Below are 16963 nucleotides of genomic sequence, written 5' to 3'. Positions count from 1 at the left end.
TGGGGTGGATAAGTAATCTTTTGTAAAATCACTGGTTAATTTGTTTTCACTTCCACATTTAGACAAGCAAGTCAATCGCATTAGTTTTTACACCGGATGCCTTTCATGACCCAACCCCGTCCGGGAACCAAACCCACAGAAGTGTGTGCCGTCACACCATAAGGCAGACCTGGGCAATTATTTTGACTCGGGAGCCGCATTGGTCAATAAGAAATGCATCTGGGGGCCAATATATATATATATATATATATGTATGTGTGGGAAAAATCACAAGACTATTTCATCTCTACAGGCCTGTTTCATGAGGGGTTTCCCTCAATCATCAGGAAAATCTCCTGATGATTGAGGGAAACCCCCCATGAAACAGGCCTGTAGAGATGAAATAGTCTTGTGATTTTTCCCACACATACATATTACGCTCTACCACAGTATCGAGCACTATTTTTTTGGGATAATCTAATTAAGACATATATATATATATATATATATATATATATATATATATATATATATATATATATATATATATATATATATATATATATATATATATATATATATATATATATATATATATATATATATATATATATATATATATATATATACATACTGACCAAAACTAAATTATTGATTTTTCTTCACTAACAGTCCTAATGTTTTGTATTCAACAAATAGTTTTCAACACTGACAGAGATATGAAAAAGGTGTGTTATTGTTTGTGCTATTGTGCCATCTTTTGGACGAGTTTGCTCATTGTGGGTTGAAAATGTACTTCCTGTTTCTTGCCTTGAACTGGAAGAAAATATCCCGTTTTGTCTACTATTTGTCTATAGAGTTTCTGCTCGAAATTATTCTTTATTCATCACTTTAAGCAATGTTTGTAAGTTTTTCAATATAACTAAAACAATTGATACTTACTAAATCGTCTCATGTGTGGTGTCTGTAGGAGTGTTTTCATGCACATTTGTATGTGCTAACATAATGTTATCATTAGCAAATATGCTAACACAGTTACAAGTGTCTGTGTTAGTTTTTAACTTACAACGGCATTCTTTTTTTTGTATATTTTAAATTTCTTAAATTGACCAAAATGTCACTGTGGAGTTATTGAGTCTGTTTAGGTGATAAAAGAGCTGGCTTCAGCAAATAGTGGGTCCATGACAATTACTTCAGTTTTGTTTGATCAGTTGTTTTACTGCCGCGTGACAGGCACTCTTTGGAAACAATTAGGTATGTACAGTAAATAAAGATTTACAAATTATTTTGTGCCAATATATGTATTTGCGGCTTATGGTCTGGTGCAGCTAATTTCAATCAATCAATCAATCAATCAACGTTTATTTATATAGCCCTTAATCACAAGTGTCTCAAAGGGCTGAAAAAAATATTTATTTCTTCTAAAATTTGGTGAGTGCAGCTCTATAGTCCGGAAAGTACAGTAAATCTCTAAGTCTCTGAAAATTAAAAAATCTTCTCAGACTTTTGTCTAGGGAAAAAAATAATGTCTTATATTTGGATGTATACTGTAGTTTCGTACGAGGTAGCGGCTCCTTGCAGAGGGCTCCAGTCGCCGGCAGCTCTCGGACAATCTCATTGTCGTCTTCGTTGATGTCGAGCCAACGGCCACATTCGAATGAGTATTTCTCTGTTGTCAAAGTCTTCAGCAAAGTAACCTAAAAAAAAAAAAGAAACATTCCTGAACGTCCCCAAACTCTTGAATTTTCCACACTGTTGGGTCTCACCCTCCCTAAATGCCAGCCAGCGAACGGATGTCTCTTCTCGTGCCAAATGCGTACTTTTAGCAGTCTTCCAACGTCAGGCATCTCCACCTACAAGGATTTCCCCCCAAATTTTGAAGCAACAAGATTAAACCATGAAAGTAATTTCATCACTCTGTGCTGTACTGTGCTGGATAATCCGAGGGATTACCATGAATTTATCGAGGCGGCCTTGTTCAAAACTGTCAGAGTTGTTTTCCAGTTTGGTCTCATCCGATTTGCCTTTCTCTCCGTAGATCTGCAAAAACACCTGGGCATCCGTTCCAGCACCCTTCACATCCGAAGTCCAAATCCACAGTGACCATGGGTACTCTAAAGTGCAAGATTGAGCACTTAATCGATTTGGTTTTAATAGCCAGGTGTGTGCTTGTCTACTCACTCTTTTGCTTCCTCTGCCGAAGGGAAACCATCTCATAGAGCTCCCGCTCAATGAGTCCATCACCCTCATCCTCATCCAGCCACATCCCGCAAGGAAATGTCTGTTCGATCCCCGTGAAGGGACAATATATCACCACCTGGACAAGAAGCAAATAATGGGTAAATGGATAAAGATAATCGAGGGCAAAACAGCAAAAACGCCTTGTACCTTCTCACAGTACCATCCTGCACCGACAGCGCCGTTGTCGTGACCAATGGTAACCCTGCTGAGAGGGCTGATCAGTTCGCAAATTTCCACGTTGAAGATGTCGATGAGACGACGCTCAAAAGCGCCGCCCTCCAAGAAGACTTTACCACTGTTCTTCAAGCCCTTAGCGCCGTGCATGACCATGTGTATTTTCGAATTGGTGCCCGCCCCTCGCACATCCCCAGTCATCACTTGTACATTGTATACGATTCCTGTACTCGGTAGAAATCCACAAAATAATTTTTAATCGTAACATTTATCGCTGTGACTTTCAGTAGTGGATAATTGGGTACACTAACCCGATGGCTGCAGTTTTCCAACCAGTACATCTCGCTGGATTTTACCATCATCTTCATCCATAGCAAACCAGCGATTGACTGGGAACTCATACACTTCTTTATTCCCGATGTCATCGATTGTTACCTGAACAGATAATCAGAATGTCAGCATGTGTTTAAAGTGAGAAAATACAGTAATTTAGGAAGAAAATACTGATGGACGAAACAGGAGACATCTTGATTTATGTTGGTAATAGCATCGGTGCTACGATACGCACTGTGAAAATAGTAATTTTGCCCGAAATTAAACTTGTTTTTTTTCTCATGGGTGCCACAGCAGTGTCTCTCCAGGACCTTGTTGTGTGAGTGACAGGGAGAAAAGCTTGTCGACTCCCAGGGGGAGAAGTAATTTGGCACTGAATAGTAGACTACAGTATTTTTTAATTTTATATATATATATATATATATATATATATATATATATATATATATATATATATATATATATATATATATATATATATATATATATATATATATATATACTGTATATATATATATTGGCCCTAGTGTGTATATATATATATTGGCCTATCTGTGTAGGCCCTGTGATGAGGTGGCGACTTGTCCGCCTTCCACCCAAATGCTCCAGCACCCCCCCATGACCCCGAGAGGGACAAGCGGGGGGCAATACTCCTACGGTAATGGATGGATGGATGGATACGTATATATATATATATATATATATATATATATATATATATATATATATATATATATATATATATATATATATATATATATATATATATATATATATATATATATATATATATATATATATACAGTAGGGGTGTGGGAAAAAATCGATTCGAATTCGAATCGCGATTCTCACGTTGTGCGATTCAGAATCGATTCTCATTTAAAAAAAATAAATTTTTATTTTTTTTTAATTATTATTATTATTATTATTATTTATTTATTTATTTTATTTTTTTAAATTAATCAATCCAACAAAACAATCCACAGCAATACCATAACAATGCAATCCAATTCCAAAACCAAACCCGACCCAGCAGCACTCAGAACTGCAATAAACAGAGCAATTGAGAGGAGACACAAACACGACACAGAACAAACCAAAAGTAGTGAAACGAAAATGAATATTATAAACAACAGTATCAATATTAGTTACAATTTTAACATAGCAGTGATTAAAAATCCCTCATTGACATTATCATTAGACATTTATTAAAATATTTTTAAAAAAGAACAATAGTGTCAGAGTGGCTTACACTTGCATCGCATCTCATAAACTTGACAACACACTGTGTCCAATATTTTCACAAAGATAAAATAAGTCATATTTTTGGTTCATTTAATAGTTAAAACAAATGTACATTATTGCAATCAGTTGATAAAACATTGTCCTTTACAATTATAAAAGCTTTTTACAAAAATCTACTACTCTGCTTGCATGTCAGCAGACTGGGGTAGATCCTGCTGAAATCATATGTATTGAATGAATAGAGAATCCTTTTGAATCTTGGCAAAAATCTTAACCACACGATTATCAAATGTAATAGGAAAATTAATTCATACTGACCAAACTGGCTTCATGGAAGGTCCACAATCTTCAGACAATACAAGGAAATTGTTTAATGTTATTTACTATGCTAGAAGTCTCCCTTATCCCACAGCAGTATGTACTGTTGATGCGGAGAAGGCATTCGACCGCATAAACTGGTCATTTATGTTTTGCACATTACGTAAATTTGGATTTGGAGATTTGTCACCGATTCTGTTCATAACTTTTATGGACAGAATTTCTAGGCGCAGTCAAGGCGTTGAGGGGATCTGGTTTGGTGGCTGCAGGATTAGGTCTCTGCTTTTTGCAGATGATGTGGTTCTGATGGCTTCATCTGGCCAGGATCTTCAGCTCTCACTGGATCGGTTCGCAGTTGAGTGTGAAGCGACTGGGATGAGAATCAGCACCTCCAAGTCCGAGTCCATGGTTCTTGCCCGGAAAAGGGTGGAGTGCCATCTCCGGGTTGCGGAGGAGACCCTGCCCCAAGTGGAGGAGTTCAAGTATCTTGGAGTCTTGTTCACGAGTGGGGGAAGAGTGGATCGTGAGATCGACAGGCGAATCGGTGCGGCGTCTTCAGTAATGCGGACGCTGTATCGATCCGTTGTGGTGAAGAAGGAGCTGAGCTGGAAGGCAAAGCTCTCAATTTACCGGCCGATCTACGTTCCCATCCTCACCTATGGTCATGAGCTTTGGGTTATGACCGAAAGGACAAGATCACGGGTACAAGCGGCCGAAATGAGTTTCCTCCGCCGGGTGGCGGGGCTCTCCCTTAGAGATAGGGTGAGAAGCTCTGCCATCCGGGGGGAGCTCAAAGTAAAGCCGCTGCTCCTCCACATCGAGAGGAGCCAGATGAGGTGGTTCGGGCATCTGGTCAGGATGCCACCCGAACGCCTCCCTAGGGAGGTGTTTAGGGCACGTCCGACCGGTAGGAGGCCACGGGGAAGACCCAGGACACGTTGGGAAGACTACGTCTCCCGGCTGGCCTGGGAACGCCTCGGGATCCCCCGGGAAGAGCTGGACGGAGTGGCTGGGGAGAGGGAAGTCTGGGGTTCCCTGCTTAGGCTGCTGCCCCCGCGACCCGACCTCGGATAAGCGGAAGAAGATGGATGGATGGATGGATGGATTTGGAGATCATTTTAAACAATGGATTAAGATGCTTTACACAAGGCCCATGGCATCAGTCAAAACCAATAATCATATTTCAGAACCTTTTTTGTTAAAAAGAGGAGTAAAACAGGGATGTCCTGCATCTAGATTATTATTTAATTTGGTTATTGAACCCTAAGCTGCAAAAATAAGAAGTGAAAATAATATTCATGGTATAAAAATTGGCTCTCAGTATAATAAGCTATCGATGTATTGTGACGACATCATTTTTTTTTACCTGTCACATGTTAACTCCTCTCTTCTTTATATCAATAATGTCATCACTGAATATGGCTGTTTATCAGGGTATAAAGTTAATTGGGACAAATGTGACATATTACCACCTAATAAACACTGCAAGAAATTACAAGTTCAGAACTCCAAAATTAAATTGTATTGCATTATTATGGTATTGTTGTGTATTGTTTTCATTAAAAAATTAAAAAATAAATCGTTTTTGAATCGAGAATCGTGTTGAATTGAAAAAAAAAAATCGATTTTGAATCAAATCGTGACCCCTACAATCGATTTTGAAACGAATCGTGGGACACCCAAAGAATCACAGCCCTAATATACAGTATATGGTGCTCATTCAAATCATATGCAGGTTAATTTTGTTCATTTGGTTTTCAGTACTAAACCCTTTTTTAAAGGTTATTCGTTTATTTTTTAAATATTATTTTTGAATCACTCTAACCTTCTTAGTTTTAACATGCTATTAGCATAAATAATGTATTTGTTAATTCTGTGCTAAAAACTCATTCTCTGTATTTTCAGTCCTTTTACTCAAAGAGTCATCTTTGGCTTATAAAACTTGTCAAAAATACACATTTTGAGTAGTTCAGTATAGATTTAGAGTTGGAAAAAAAGATGTTCAAGAAATGTAATAATATTTTGAGAGAGTTACAACAAACAAATGGAACCAACTTAGTGGAATGTCCCAACTTTTGTAATTGTAAATGGAGCCCAGGAGCAAAATAACTAAAACAATGTTTTCCTACTGCTGCTTTATGTACCAACATACTTTAAGTTGGAATTGTGAACAAAAGTGCGAGGCATAATGAGGAGTATCAAACCTTATCTAGAAACCACCCAGCTGATGAACCTCTGTTGTTGTGGCCAATTGTGATTTTCCTCAGCCTTCCCAAGTTTGGTGATTCGATAGTGAACTTGTCCTCGGAGCCGCGTTCAAAGTTATCTTTGTCGCTGTCCAGCCTCCTCTCTCCTGTTTTTAGTATGGACAAGTTGAGAGAACCGTTTGCTTTGTCCTGAGAATGAAAGTTTGCTAAAAAATCACTTGCCTGTGTCCCCGCTCTCTCCAAAGATGTTGAGAAAGACGTCCGCGTCAGTTCCGCTTCCCTTCATGTCAGGAGTGAACACGCTCACTATGTATTTATTCACTGAAAAATAGTTACGATAACAAAGTACGCCATTTCATGATATCAATACAGCTATGAAGCCAATAATGTCAGATATCAGTTCATGAATGCAAGGCTACCGTAGATATCAAGCAGTCGTTGATGTAATGCAATAGCTAATGTTATAGAACAACGTCAACTAACCAACTGGATAATTTACACCTCAAATCTTAATTACTGGAACTAACACGTCATCTTTAGGCGTTAACCTACAGTGAGCCGGTTTCCAAGTTAAAAATTCATAACCCCATGTTTGTGAAGACCAAGGCCTATGTTAATTCATGCACCACCTTCACAATAGCAAGGGGCTTATTTGGCTGGAGGTAGCCTTGCATTTTTTTATTTTTTTATTTTTTTCTCATTTATTACACTTTAGTATTTTAGGTGATATATTCTGCACTTCTTTTAAGATATATTTTACTATTGTGTTTAATTAATATTTCTGTGTTACAATGTAAATGTGACACTACGTGCCCCTTTTTTATGTCTGTAAAGCACTTTGGCCCACTGGGGGTGTTTTTAAATGTGCTATATAAATAAATAAATAAACTGAACTGAACTGTGTTGCCGAGATAACATTGCAACAGCGAGTGCTCAAGGATTACACACCAATGGACTTCGATTATAACCTGAGTGGGTCGAATGCGGAAGTGTGCACTTTTTTGTTTAACGTCCAAAACAAATTTCTTATAATGTTGCTGGGGCTTAAAAGGGTTTTTACTAGGATCTAGTTAGTTCACTCTTTCCCCATACATAACCACTTTTTGGGTTCTAACTACACAATAAAAATCACCGGATTTAATGACCTGAAATGTATTGTTCTACTGCACAGTGACTTGTGTTTATGCTAAAGTCCAGTCTTCTTGGTTGTTAGTCATAGTGTAATGACAATCATTAGATAACCTTCGCACTGGTTCATTTTACAGTAACACATAAAAAACTTAAAACATTACAAGCCCCAAAACCAGTGAAGTTGGCACGTTGTGTAAATCGTTAATAAAAACAGAATACAATGATTTGCAACTCCTTTTCAACCTATATTCAATTGAATAGACTGCAAAGACAAGATACTTAACGTTTGAACTGGAAAACTATGTTGTTTTTTGCAAATATTAGCTCATTTGGAATTTGATGCCTGCAACATGTTTCAAAAAAGCTGGCACAAGTGGCAAAAAGGACTAAGAAAGTTGAGGAAGGCTCATCAAACACTTATTTGGAACATCCCACAGGTGAACAGGGTAATTGGGAACAGGTGGGTGCCATGATTGGGTTTAAAAGCAGCTTCCATGAAATGCTCAGTCATTCACAAACAAGGATGGGGCGAGGGTCACCACTTTGTGAACAAATGCGTGAGTAAATTGTCCAACAGTTTAAGAACAACATTTGTCAACAAACTATTGCAAGGAATTTAGGGATTTCATCATCTAAGGTCTGTAATATCATCAAAAGGTTCAGAGAATCTGGAGAAATCACTGCACGTAACATTAAATGCCCGTGACCTTGGATCCCTCAGGCGGTACTGCATCAAAAAGCGACATCAGTGTGTAAAGGATATCACCACATGGGCTCACGAAAACTTCAGAAAACCACTGTCAGTAACTACAGTTGGTCGCTACATCTGTAAGTGCAAGTTAAAACTCTACTATGCAAAGCGAAAACTATCAACAACAACCATAAACGCTGCCGTCTAAGATGGACTGATGCAAAGTGGAAAATTGTTATGTGGTCTGACGAGTCCACATTTCAAATTTTTTTTGGAAACTGTGGACGTGGTCTGTGTCCTCCAGACCAAAGAGGAAAATAACCATCCGGAGTGTTCTAAGCGCAAAGTTCAAAAGCCAGCATCTGTGATGGTATGGGGGTGTATTAGTGCCCAAGGCATGGGTAACTTGCACATCTGTGAAGGCACCATTAATGCTGAAAGGTACATACAGGTTTTGGAGCAACATGTTGCCATTGTCACAACGGGGACTGTGGTGCAGTTTCCTGCGTGGGGCGCTTTCCCGAGATGCAAACGAACTGACGCAAACATGGCGTGGAGGTAAAAACATGATTTTATTCTACACTATCAAAACTCAAAAAAAGGTACAAACAAAAGGCGCTCACAGCGGAGGTAAAAAACTTGACTAAGAAAACAAAAGGCGCGCACAATGGCGGAGAACTATGAACATTAAACAAACAAAACTTACGTGACAAGGAACTGTGAACATGGCATGAATGTGTGATGTCGCCAGGACGAACAACAGAAACAGAAAAGCCTATATAGTGACATGATAAGTGAAAACAGGTGCGTGACTAACTGTGAACAGGTGCGTGACATGACAATGTGAAAACGTGAGACAGGTGAAACTAATGAGTAACCATGGAAACAAAACAAAACCAGGAAGTGAAACCAGGAACTAAGGAAGTGTCCAAAAAACAAAACAGCACATGGCCAAACAAAAACATGAACATGACAGAACCCCCCCCTTACGGACAGATCCCAGATGTCCAAAAACAAAAAACAGGATCAAGAGTCATGGGAGGGGGGGAGGGGGACATGGCGGTGGATCGCCAGACCAGGTGTCCCCGAATCCACCGGGGCAGAGTCAGGTGGCGACGGCGGGTAGACCGCCGCTGAACCTGACGAGGTGGGCGACCTGGGAATGGCCACATTTGTGGCAGACGAGGAGGTCGGCGCACCTGGCGTGGCGGACGCCCATGGAATGGCCACATCCTTGGCAGACGAGGAGGTGGGCGCGTTGTCATGGCAGGCGGCGAAGCTTGGCGTGGTGCGTCAGGCGGCGAAGCTTGGCGTGGCGGGTCTTGACGAGGGTCTTGGTCTTGGCGTGGGTCTTGGTCTTGGTCTTGGCGAGGGTCTGGGTCTTGGTCTTGGACTTGGTCTTGGACTTGGACTTGGCGTGGTTGGTCTTGGTCTTGGCGTAGTTGGTCTTGGACTTGGTCTTGGTGTGGCGGTGCTTGGACTTGGTCTTGGTTTGGGTCACTTGGCGGGTCTTGGTCACTTGGCGGGTCTTGGTCTTGGTCACTTGGCGGGTCTTGGTCACTTGGCGGGTCTTGGTCTTGGTCACTTGGCGGTTCTTGGTCACTTGGCGGTTCTTGGTCACTTGGCGGTTCTTGGTCTTGGTCACTTGGCGGGTCTTGGTCACTTGGCGGTTCTTGGTCTTGGTCACTTGGCGGGTCTTGGTCTTGGCTTTGGTCTTGGCGTGGGGCAGCCACGGGCGGCACTTGGCGGCGTGGGGCAGCCACGGGCGGCACTTGGCGGCGTGGGGCAGCCACGGGCGGCACTTGGCGGCGTGGGGCAGCCACGGGCGGCACTTGGCGGCGTGGTGAAGCTGCGACTGGCGGCACTTGGCGGCGTGGTGAAGCTGCGACTGGCGGCACTTGGCGTCGTGAAGCTGCGACTGGCGGCACTTGGCGTCGTGAAGCTGCGACTGGCGGCACTTGGCGTCGTGAAGCTGCGACTGGCGGCACTTGGCGTCGTGAAGCTGCGACTGGCGGCACTTGGCGTCGTGAAGCTGCGACTGGCGGCACTTGGCGTCGTGAAGCTGCGACTGGCGGCACTTGGCGTCGTGAAGCTGCGACTGGCGGCACTTGGCGTCGTGAAGCTGCGACTGGCGGCATTTGGCGTCGTGAAGCTGCGACTGGCGGCGCTTGGCGTCGTGAAGCTGCGACTGGCGGCGCTTGGCGTCGTGAAGCTGCGACTGGCGGCGCTTGGCGTCGTGAAGCTGCGACTGGCGGCGCTTGGCGTCGTGAAGCTGCGACTGGCGGCGCTTGGCGTCGTGAAGCTGCGACTGGCGGCGCTTGGCGTGGAGCAGGTACTGGTGGCGCTTGGCGTGGAGCAGGTACTGGTGCCGCTTGGCGTGGAGCAGGTACTGGTGGCGCTTGGCGTGGAGCAGGTACTGGTGGCGCTTGGCGTGGAGCAGGTACTGGTGGCGCTTGGCGTGGAGCAGGTACTGGTGGCGCTTGGCGTGGAGCTGGGCGTGGAGCAGGTGGATCTTGGCATGGTCGAAAAACTGGTGGTGGCGGCCGTGCTGGTGGCTGTGGCTTGGCAGGTCGAAAGACAGGTGGTGGGGGTCGTGCTGGAGGCTGTGGCTTGGCGTGACGAAAGACTGGTGGTGGTGGTCGTGCTGGGGGCTGTGGCTTGGCATGACGAAATTCAGGTGGTGGTGGCCGAGCTGGAGGCTGTGGCTTGGCATGGCGAAGCTGACCCACCCCACCTGAACAATTCCCAGCCCTAGCCCCCCCCTCAAGGAGCGGATCCCAGACGCGCTCCCCGCGGTCTGGAACCGTCTTTTGGGGTGGGTGGAGGGAGGCCGGAAGGAGGGTAAAATCCTCCCCTATAAATTGTCCAAAATGTCTTTCTTTTTGTACCTGGGATCTGGTGGGTGAAAAAAAAATTTTTTGTGACTTGGGCGTGCCTTGAGTCCTGGGGGGCGGGGCATGAAATCTGGGTGACTGTGAGGGACTTGCTCTAATGTCCAAAATCATGTTCTGATAATGTTTGATCATAGAAACAGAGTCCTTTGTTGAGGGCAGGTGATCGAAAGTAAAAGAGTTCAAAGAAAAAAAATCTTTAGCTGTGATGTCATCCTCTGGTGATGGCGTGACGTCATCCTGGAGCAGCGGGGCTGGCAGCAGCCTGCTTCCGCCCGGAGTGGGAGGAGCTTGCGGGAGTGACGCGTCCTGCCGGCTCGGAGAAGCTCTTCCTGATGGCTTCCGCTTTTGCCGGCGCTTCCGGGAATGGAGCGACGCGCCAACGTCGTCGGGCCACACGGAGCTTATCGGAATAAGTTTTCCGCTTGGACCCCACATGAGGTCTTGATCGGCCATGGCTCCTAGTGCCTCCCACTTTCCTTCCTCCATCGATTGCCAGTCGTTTGCGGGATAGCTTCTTGCTGGCGACATACTGTCACAACGGGGACTGTGGTGCAGTTTCCTGCGTGGGGCGCTTTCCCGAGATGCAAACGAACTGACGCAAACATGGCGTGGAGGTAAAAACATGATTTTATTCTACACTATCAAAACTCAAAAAAAGGTACAAACAAAAGGCGCTCACAGCGGAGGTAAAAAACTTGACTAAGAAAACAAAAGGCGCGCACAATGGCGGAGAACTATGAACATTAAACAAACAAAACTTACGTGACAAGGAACTGTGAACATGGCATGAATGTGTGATGTCGCCAGGACGAACAACAGAAACAGAAAAGCCTATATAGTGACATGATAAGTGAAAACAGGTGCGTGACTAACTGTGAACAGGTGCGTGACATGACAATGTGAAAACGTGAGACAGGTGAAACTAATGAGTAACCATGGAAACAAAACAAAACCAGGAAGTGAAACCAGGAACTAAGGAAGTGTCCAAAAAACAAAACAGCACATGGCCAAACAAAAACATGAACATGACAGCCATCCAAGCAACGTTATCATGGACGCCCCTGCTTATTTCAGCAAGACAATGCCAAGCCACGTGTTACAACAATGTGGCTTCATAGTAAAAGAATGCGGGTACTAGACTGGGCTGCCTGTAGTCCAGACCTGTCTCCCATTGAAAATGTGTGGCGCTTTATGAAGCGTAAAATACCACAACGGAGACCCCAGACTGTTGAACAACTTAAGCTGTACATCAAGCAAGAATGGGAAAGAAGTCCACCTGAAAAGCTTCAAAAATGTATCTCCTCAGTTCCCAAATGTTTACTGAGTGTTGTTAAAAGGAAAGACAATGTGGTAAAAATGCCCCTGTGCCAACATTTTTTCCAATTTATTGCTGCTTTTTCCAAAAAAAAATTAAGTTTCTCAGTTCGAACATTAAATATATTGTCTTTGAATATAAGTTAAAAAGGATTTGCAAATCATTGTATTCTGTTTTTATTTACGAATTACACAACGTGCCAACTTCACTGGTTTTGGGGTTTCTATATTTATTAGGCCTAACTGGAAATTAAAAAAAAACATTATTAAAGTGAAAAACAGTTTGGTGAAATATGTTTTAGTATTATTTTATTATTTTGGTATTTTGTTGGACGTTTTGTGGTTTCTTACATTTAGGGACGTCCATCTGGTTGAGGCTGCCGAGCAGGTCCCTGACAAAAAGGTTGTCTGCCTCTTCCCGACTAAGCCAGTTGTTGCAAGCGAAATAGAAGCGCAAGTGAGGCCGGCTCATGTCGGTCACCACCACCCTGTCTAAGAACCAGCTGGCGTTCATGCCCGTATTGTCGTGCTCGATCCTGTGGAAAGTCAACAGAACAGTGACATTGAATGTACATGATCTACTAAAGGTTTGCGTGTATTAAAACACAAGCAAACTTGATGGCACACGCAAAGCTGATGTATTAAACATTCCTACACACACTCGCAGTCAGTGGCAGCATCTTCCACAGGCACACCTTTAGCACGCTTTAGTACCGTATTATAAGGCGCACTGCCGATGAGCAGTCAGGTCTATTTTCATACAAAAGGTGCACCGGATTATAGGGCGCATTAAAGGGGTCATATTATTAGTATTTTTTTCTAAATTGAAAACTCTTCCTTGTGGCCTACATAATATGTAATGGTGGTTCTTTGGTCAAAATGTTGCATAGATTATGTTTTACAGAACATCTTCAAGCCGCTTTCTGACAGTCGCTTCAGGATGCGCCGTTTTGCGGGCGGTCTTATTTACGTGGCTCACCTTCGACAGCGTCTTCTCTCCATCATCTTTGTTGTAGCGGTGTAGCGTGCAAAGACGGGCATGGAAGAAGTGTAAAACGATGGAGCTAACTGTTTTAATGACATTCAGACTTTACTTAAATCAACAACGGAGCAACATCTCCTCATCCGTGGCTCACTAGTGCAATAACAACGCCGGAAATGTGTCCTGTGAAAAACAGTCCGACTATAACTCTCTAATAACTAAAGTTCCTTGAGTGAATAATGTAAACTCACTACACCGGTACGTTTTAGCGCTTTCATGGCGAGTTTACTGACAGATATAAGAACTTTACATTACATTATATTAGAAATGGCAAGAGCAAAGGATGAATGTCCCATAACAAGAAGATTGAGAAAAAGAAGCTTATCGACAACGGGGGCGGACGCACGCACATTTTCAGGACTTATGCAGATTCCAAATACAGATCAGGTAAGAAAAGTTGGTTTTGCATTATATTGTGAAACAAAACGCCAGATAATGTCTTACCTTATACACACACCATAATAATACTCGTATGTTGAAGCACAGTACAATCCATCAATCGGTGCGGCTTCATAGCTTACCAAAGTCGTACTAAAACATTTTGACAGATTTTTGAGCGCCGTGTGTAATGTTTTATATTTTCAATGGAACACATACAATTTTGGTGTTGTTTACTTGAGTCATATTGCAGACTACACGTATCTCTTATGTGTGACTGCCATCATATTGCAGTCTACACGTATCGCTTATGTGTGACTGCCATCTAATGGTCACACTTATCATTTCACCATGTACCAAATAAAATAGCTTCCAGGTCGGTAAACACAACGAAAAATATTCCGTACACTAGGCGCAACCGGTAATAAGGTGCACTGTCGAGTTTTGAGAAAATGAAAGGATTTTAAGTGCCCCTTATAGTCCGAAAAATACGGTACCCTTTTTTTTCTCAAAATGTGGCACAGTGAGCCTAACCTATGAGAACCTAATACGGCTTGGGCATCCTCTACTCTTCCCAAAATTATTTTCAGAGACATATCTTATGGCATTTTCAGCTCACCCCAGACTTTGTTTTATTATTTTATTCTTATTTACGTTTCACTCACAGTCACACACGACCTGTGCAGTCGCCAATTGACCCCCCCACCCCCCCCCCCCCCCCCCACCACCCCCCACCCCCCCCAACCCCTTCCTCTTGCCTTTTCTTCTGACAGTGAGTGACACACACACACACAACCTCATAACACAACTTCTCGTACTGTACATCGACAACAAGCAGTGGACGACCAACACTTGGGTAACTGTGGTTGATTATGATTAATCCAAATTAAAATGTGTAATTAATCTGTTTTAAAGAATTTGTCATTTGACAGCACAGATTCATACACCAGCAATAGAACAAGTTAGGTAGTTACTGGAATATTTCATTGTTTGCTGTTCTGGAATATATCAGTGAAGTAATGAATGGATGAATGACTTTTTAAACTGCTTTCTATGGTTGGCTGCCTTCTCTCACTGACTGACTGGCTGCTGGCTGTGCTACAACGTGATAACACCCAACAACAGATGGAGCTTGACCCTCTGCCACAGGATTAAATCCTGTGATGGGCTACACAGCTGGAAAATAAGTGACAAGTGCTCCAGCGTGACCCAGTCGTTAAGCCGCTGTTATCCCACGTTAGCAGCAATTTAACGTGTGGTTTTACAGTCAGCTTGCTGGACTTTACCTCAGCTTCTTGAGAGGACCCACGTTGTGTGTTTTAATACGGAAAACATCGGTCTTATTCTTCTCAAACGCAGTCCGGCTTCTGCAAACGGGGGAGACATGAGTTATTACGATCCCCGGATACCATGAAAGCAAAATTATAAAGTGAGATTAGAAGTTAACAAGAAGTGAGATTGAGGGTTTAGCTGGTTTGTTTGGTTTTTGTGGCATACACTCAAAGTTCAATATAGTGCAGTCAAGGCTTGTACTTTATACCGTTATTAGTATAGTACCGCGATACTAATGAATCATATTCGGTATTATACCGCCTCTGAAAAGTACCGGTCCGCCAATTCCCCCCTGGACACATGAGGACTTTGAATATGACCAATGTATGATCCTGTAACGACTTGGTATCTGATAGATGCCCAAAAATGTTGGTATCATCCAAAACTAATGTAAAGTATCAAACAACAGAAGAATAAGTGATTATTACATTTTATCAGAAGTGTAGATAGAACATGTTAAAAGAGAAAGAAAGCAGATATTAACAGTAAATGAACAAGTAGATTAATAATTAATTTTCTACCACTTGTCCTTAATACTTTTGACAAAATAATACAATGGAAAATGACACAATATGTTACTGCATACATCAGCAGCTAAATTAGGAACCTTTGTTTGCTTGCTTATTTACTAATAAAAGACAAGTTGTCTAGTATGTTCACTATTTTATTTAACGACAAACTTGCAATAAGAAACATATTTTTTATGTACCGTAAGATTTTTTTTGGTAAATAAAGCCAATAATGCAATTTTTTGTGGTCCCCTTTATTTAGAAAAATACCGAAAAGTATCTAAATAATTTTGGTACCGGTACTGGTGCAGTCCAATGTAAAGCGACGTTCTATATACCGCGATCGTGCAAGTTTTTACCCGTTTTTTTCCACCACAGTCAATCGTGTTGTTTAACCAAATTATCGCGTATTTACAAAGTTACATAGTAAATTTTTATGAAAGTCTCCATTAAAAAAAAGGAATAAAAAAAGCCCTAAATAAAAATAGCTAAATATCTACCAAGTGATGTCTGAACCCACTGGTAGATAATGCCTGCCCCATTCTGTGACGTGGGGGCACTATCCACCATTCACGTCACGTGGGGGCACTATCCACCAAGCAGGTTTAGGCAGCCAAGCTATGCGTATACATTTTTCAAAAAGAAAAGGGTGAAAAATGATTTCTATTTAACGCGATCTCTGGAATAACGAGATCAGTATATCGAACTTTGAGTGTAATCTGAACAGGCTAGAATAAATAGAGAATACCGTGGAACCTCTAAATTTAAGCATTTGACACAATTTTCTGAATTATATGTAAATTTATCGGCATCATCAACATTGTATTCACTTCACAGATATACAAATAAGTATAAAAAGATTTTGTCATTGTAGTACAATATAACAACATAAGTGCCAAAGTAATATGCTTGACTGGTATATGCCTTATTGCCTCTGGAGCAGTGGTTCTTAACCTGTGTTCGATCGAACCCTAGGGGTTCGGTGAGTCGGGCTCAGGGGTTTGGCGGAGGTCAAGACACACCCGACTCATCGTGTAAATAAAAACTTCGCCCTATCTGCGTATTACGGATACGGCAACAGCAGAAGTCAGACTGATTTGCAGGTGTGTAATTTGTTGTGAGTTTATGCACTGTGTTGGTTTTGTTCTTTGAACAAGGTGATGTTCATGCACGGT

At 42.3% G+C, this 16963-nt stretch overlaps 1 protein-coding gene across 1 annotated transcript; it reads right to left on the bottom strand.

Moving 5' to 3' along the window:
- Positions 1–1606: 1606 nt before the first annotated feature.
- On the bottom strand, positions 1607–15323 carry LOC133638608 (lipoxygenase homology domain-containing protein 1-like). The gene is made up of 9 exons (XM_062031396.1): positions 15234–15323; positions 12879–13063; positions 6720–6818; positions 6495–6643; positions 2706–2829; positions 2368–2618; positions 2161–2296; positions 1933–2093; positions 1607–1832 (listed from the first exon to the last, which is right to left on the bottom strand). Exons 2-9 carry the CDS (start codon positions 13039–13041, stop codon positions 1677–1679), a joined length of 1239 nt encoding a protein of 412 aa, XP_061887380.1. The 5' UTR covers positions 13042–13063; positions 15234–15323; the 3' UTR covers positions 1607–1676.
- Between the last annotated feature and the right edge of the window lie 1640 nt (positions 15324–16963).

The sequence above is a fragment of the Entelurus aequoreus genome, linkage group LG21, assembly GCF_033978785.1.
Source record: "Entelurus aequoreus isolate RoL-2023_Sb linkage group LG21, RoL_Eaeq_v1.1, whole genome shotgun sequence".
NCBI lineage: Eukaryota > Metazoa > Chordata > Actinopteri > Syngnathiformes > Syngnathidae > Entelurus > Entelurus aequoreus.
This window is presented reverse-complemented; position numbering and strand designations above follow the sequence as displayed.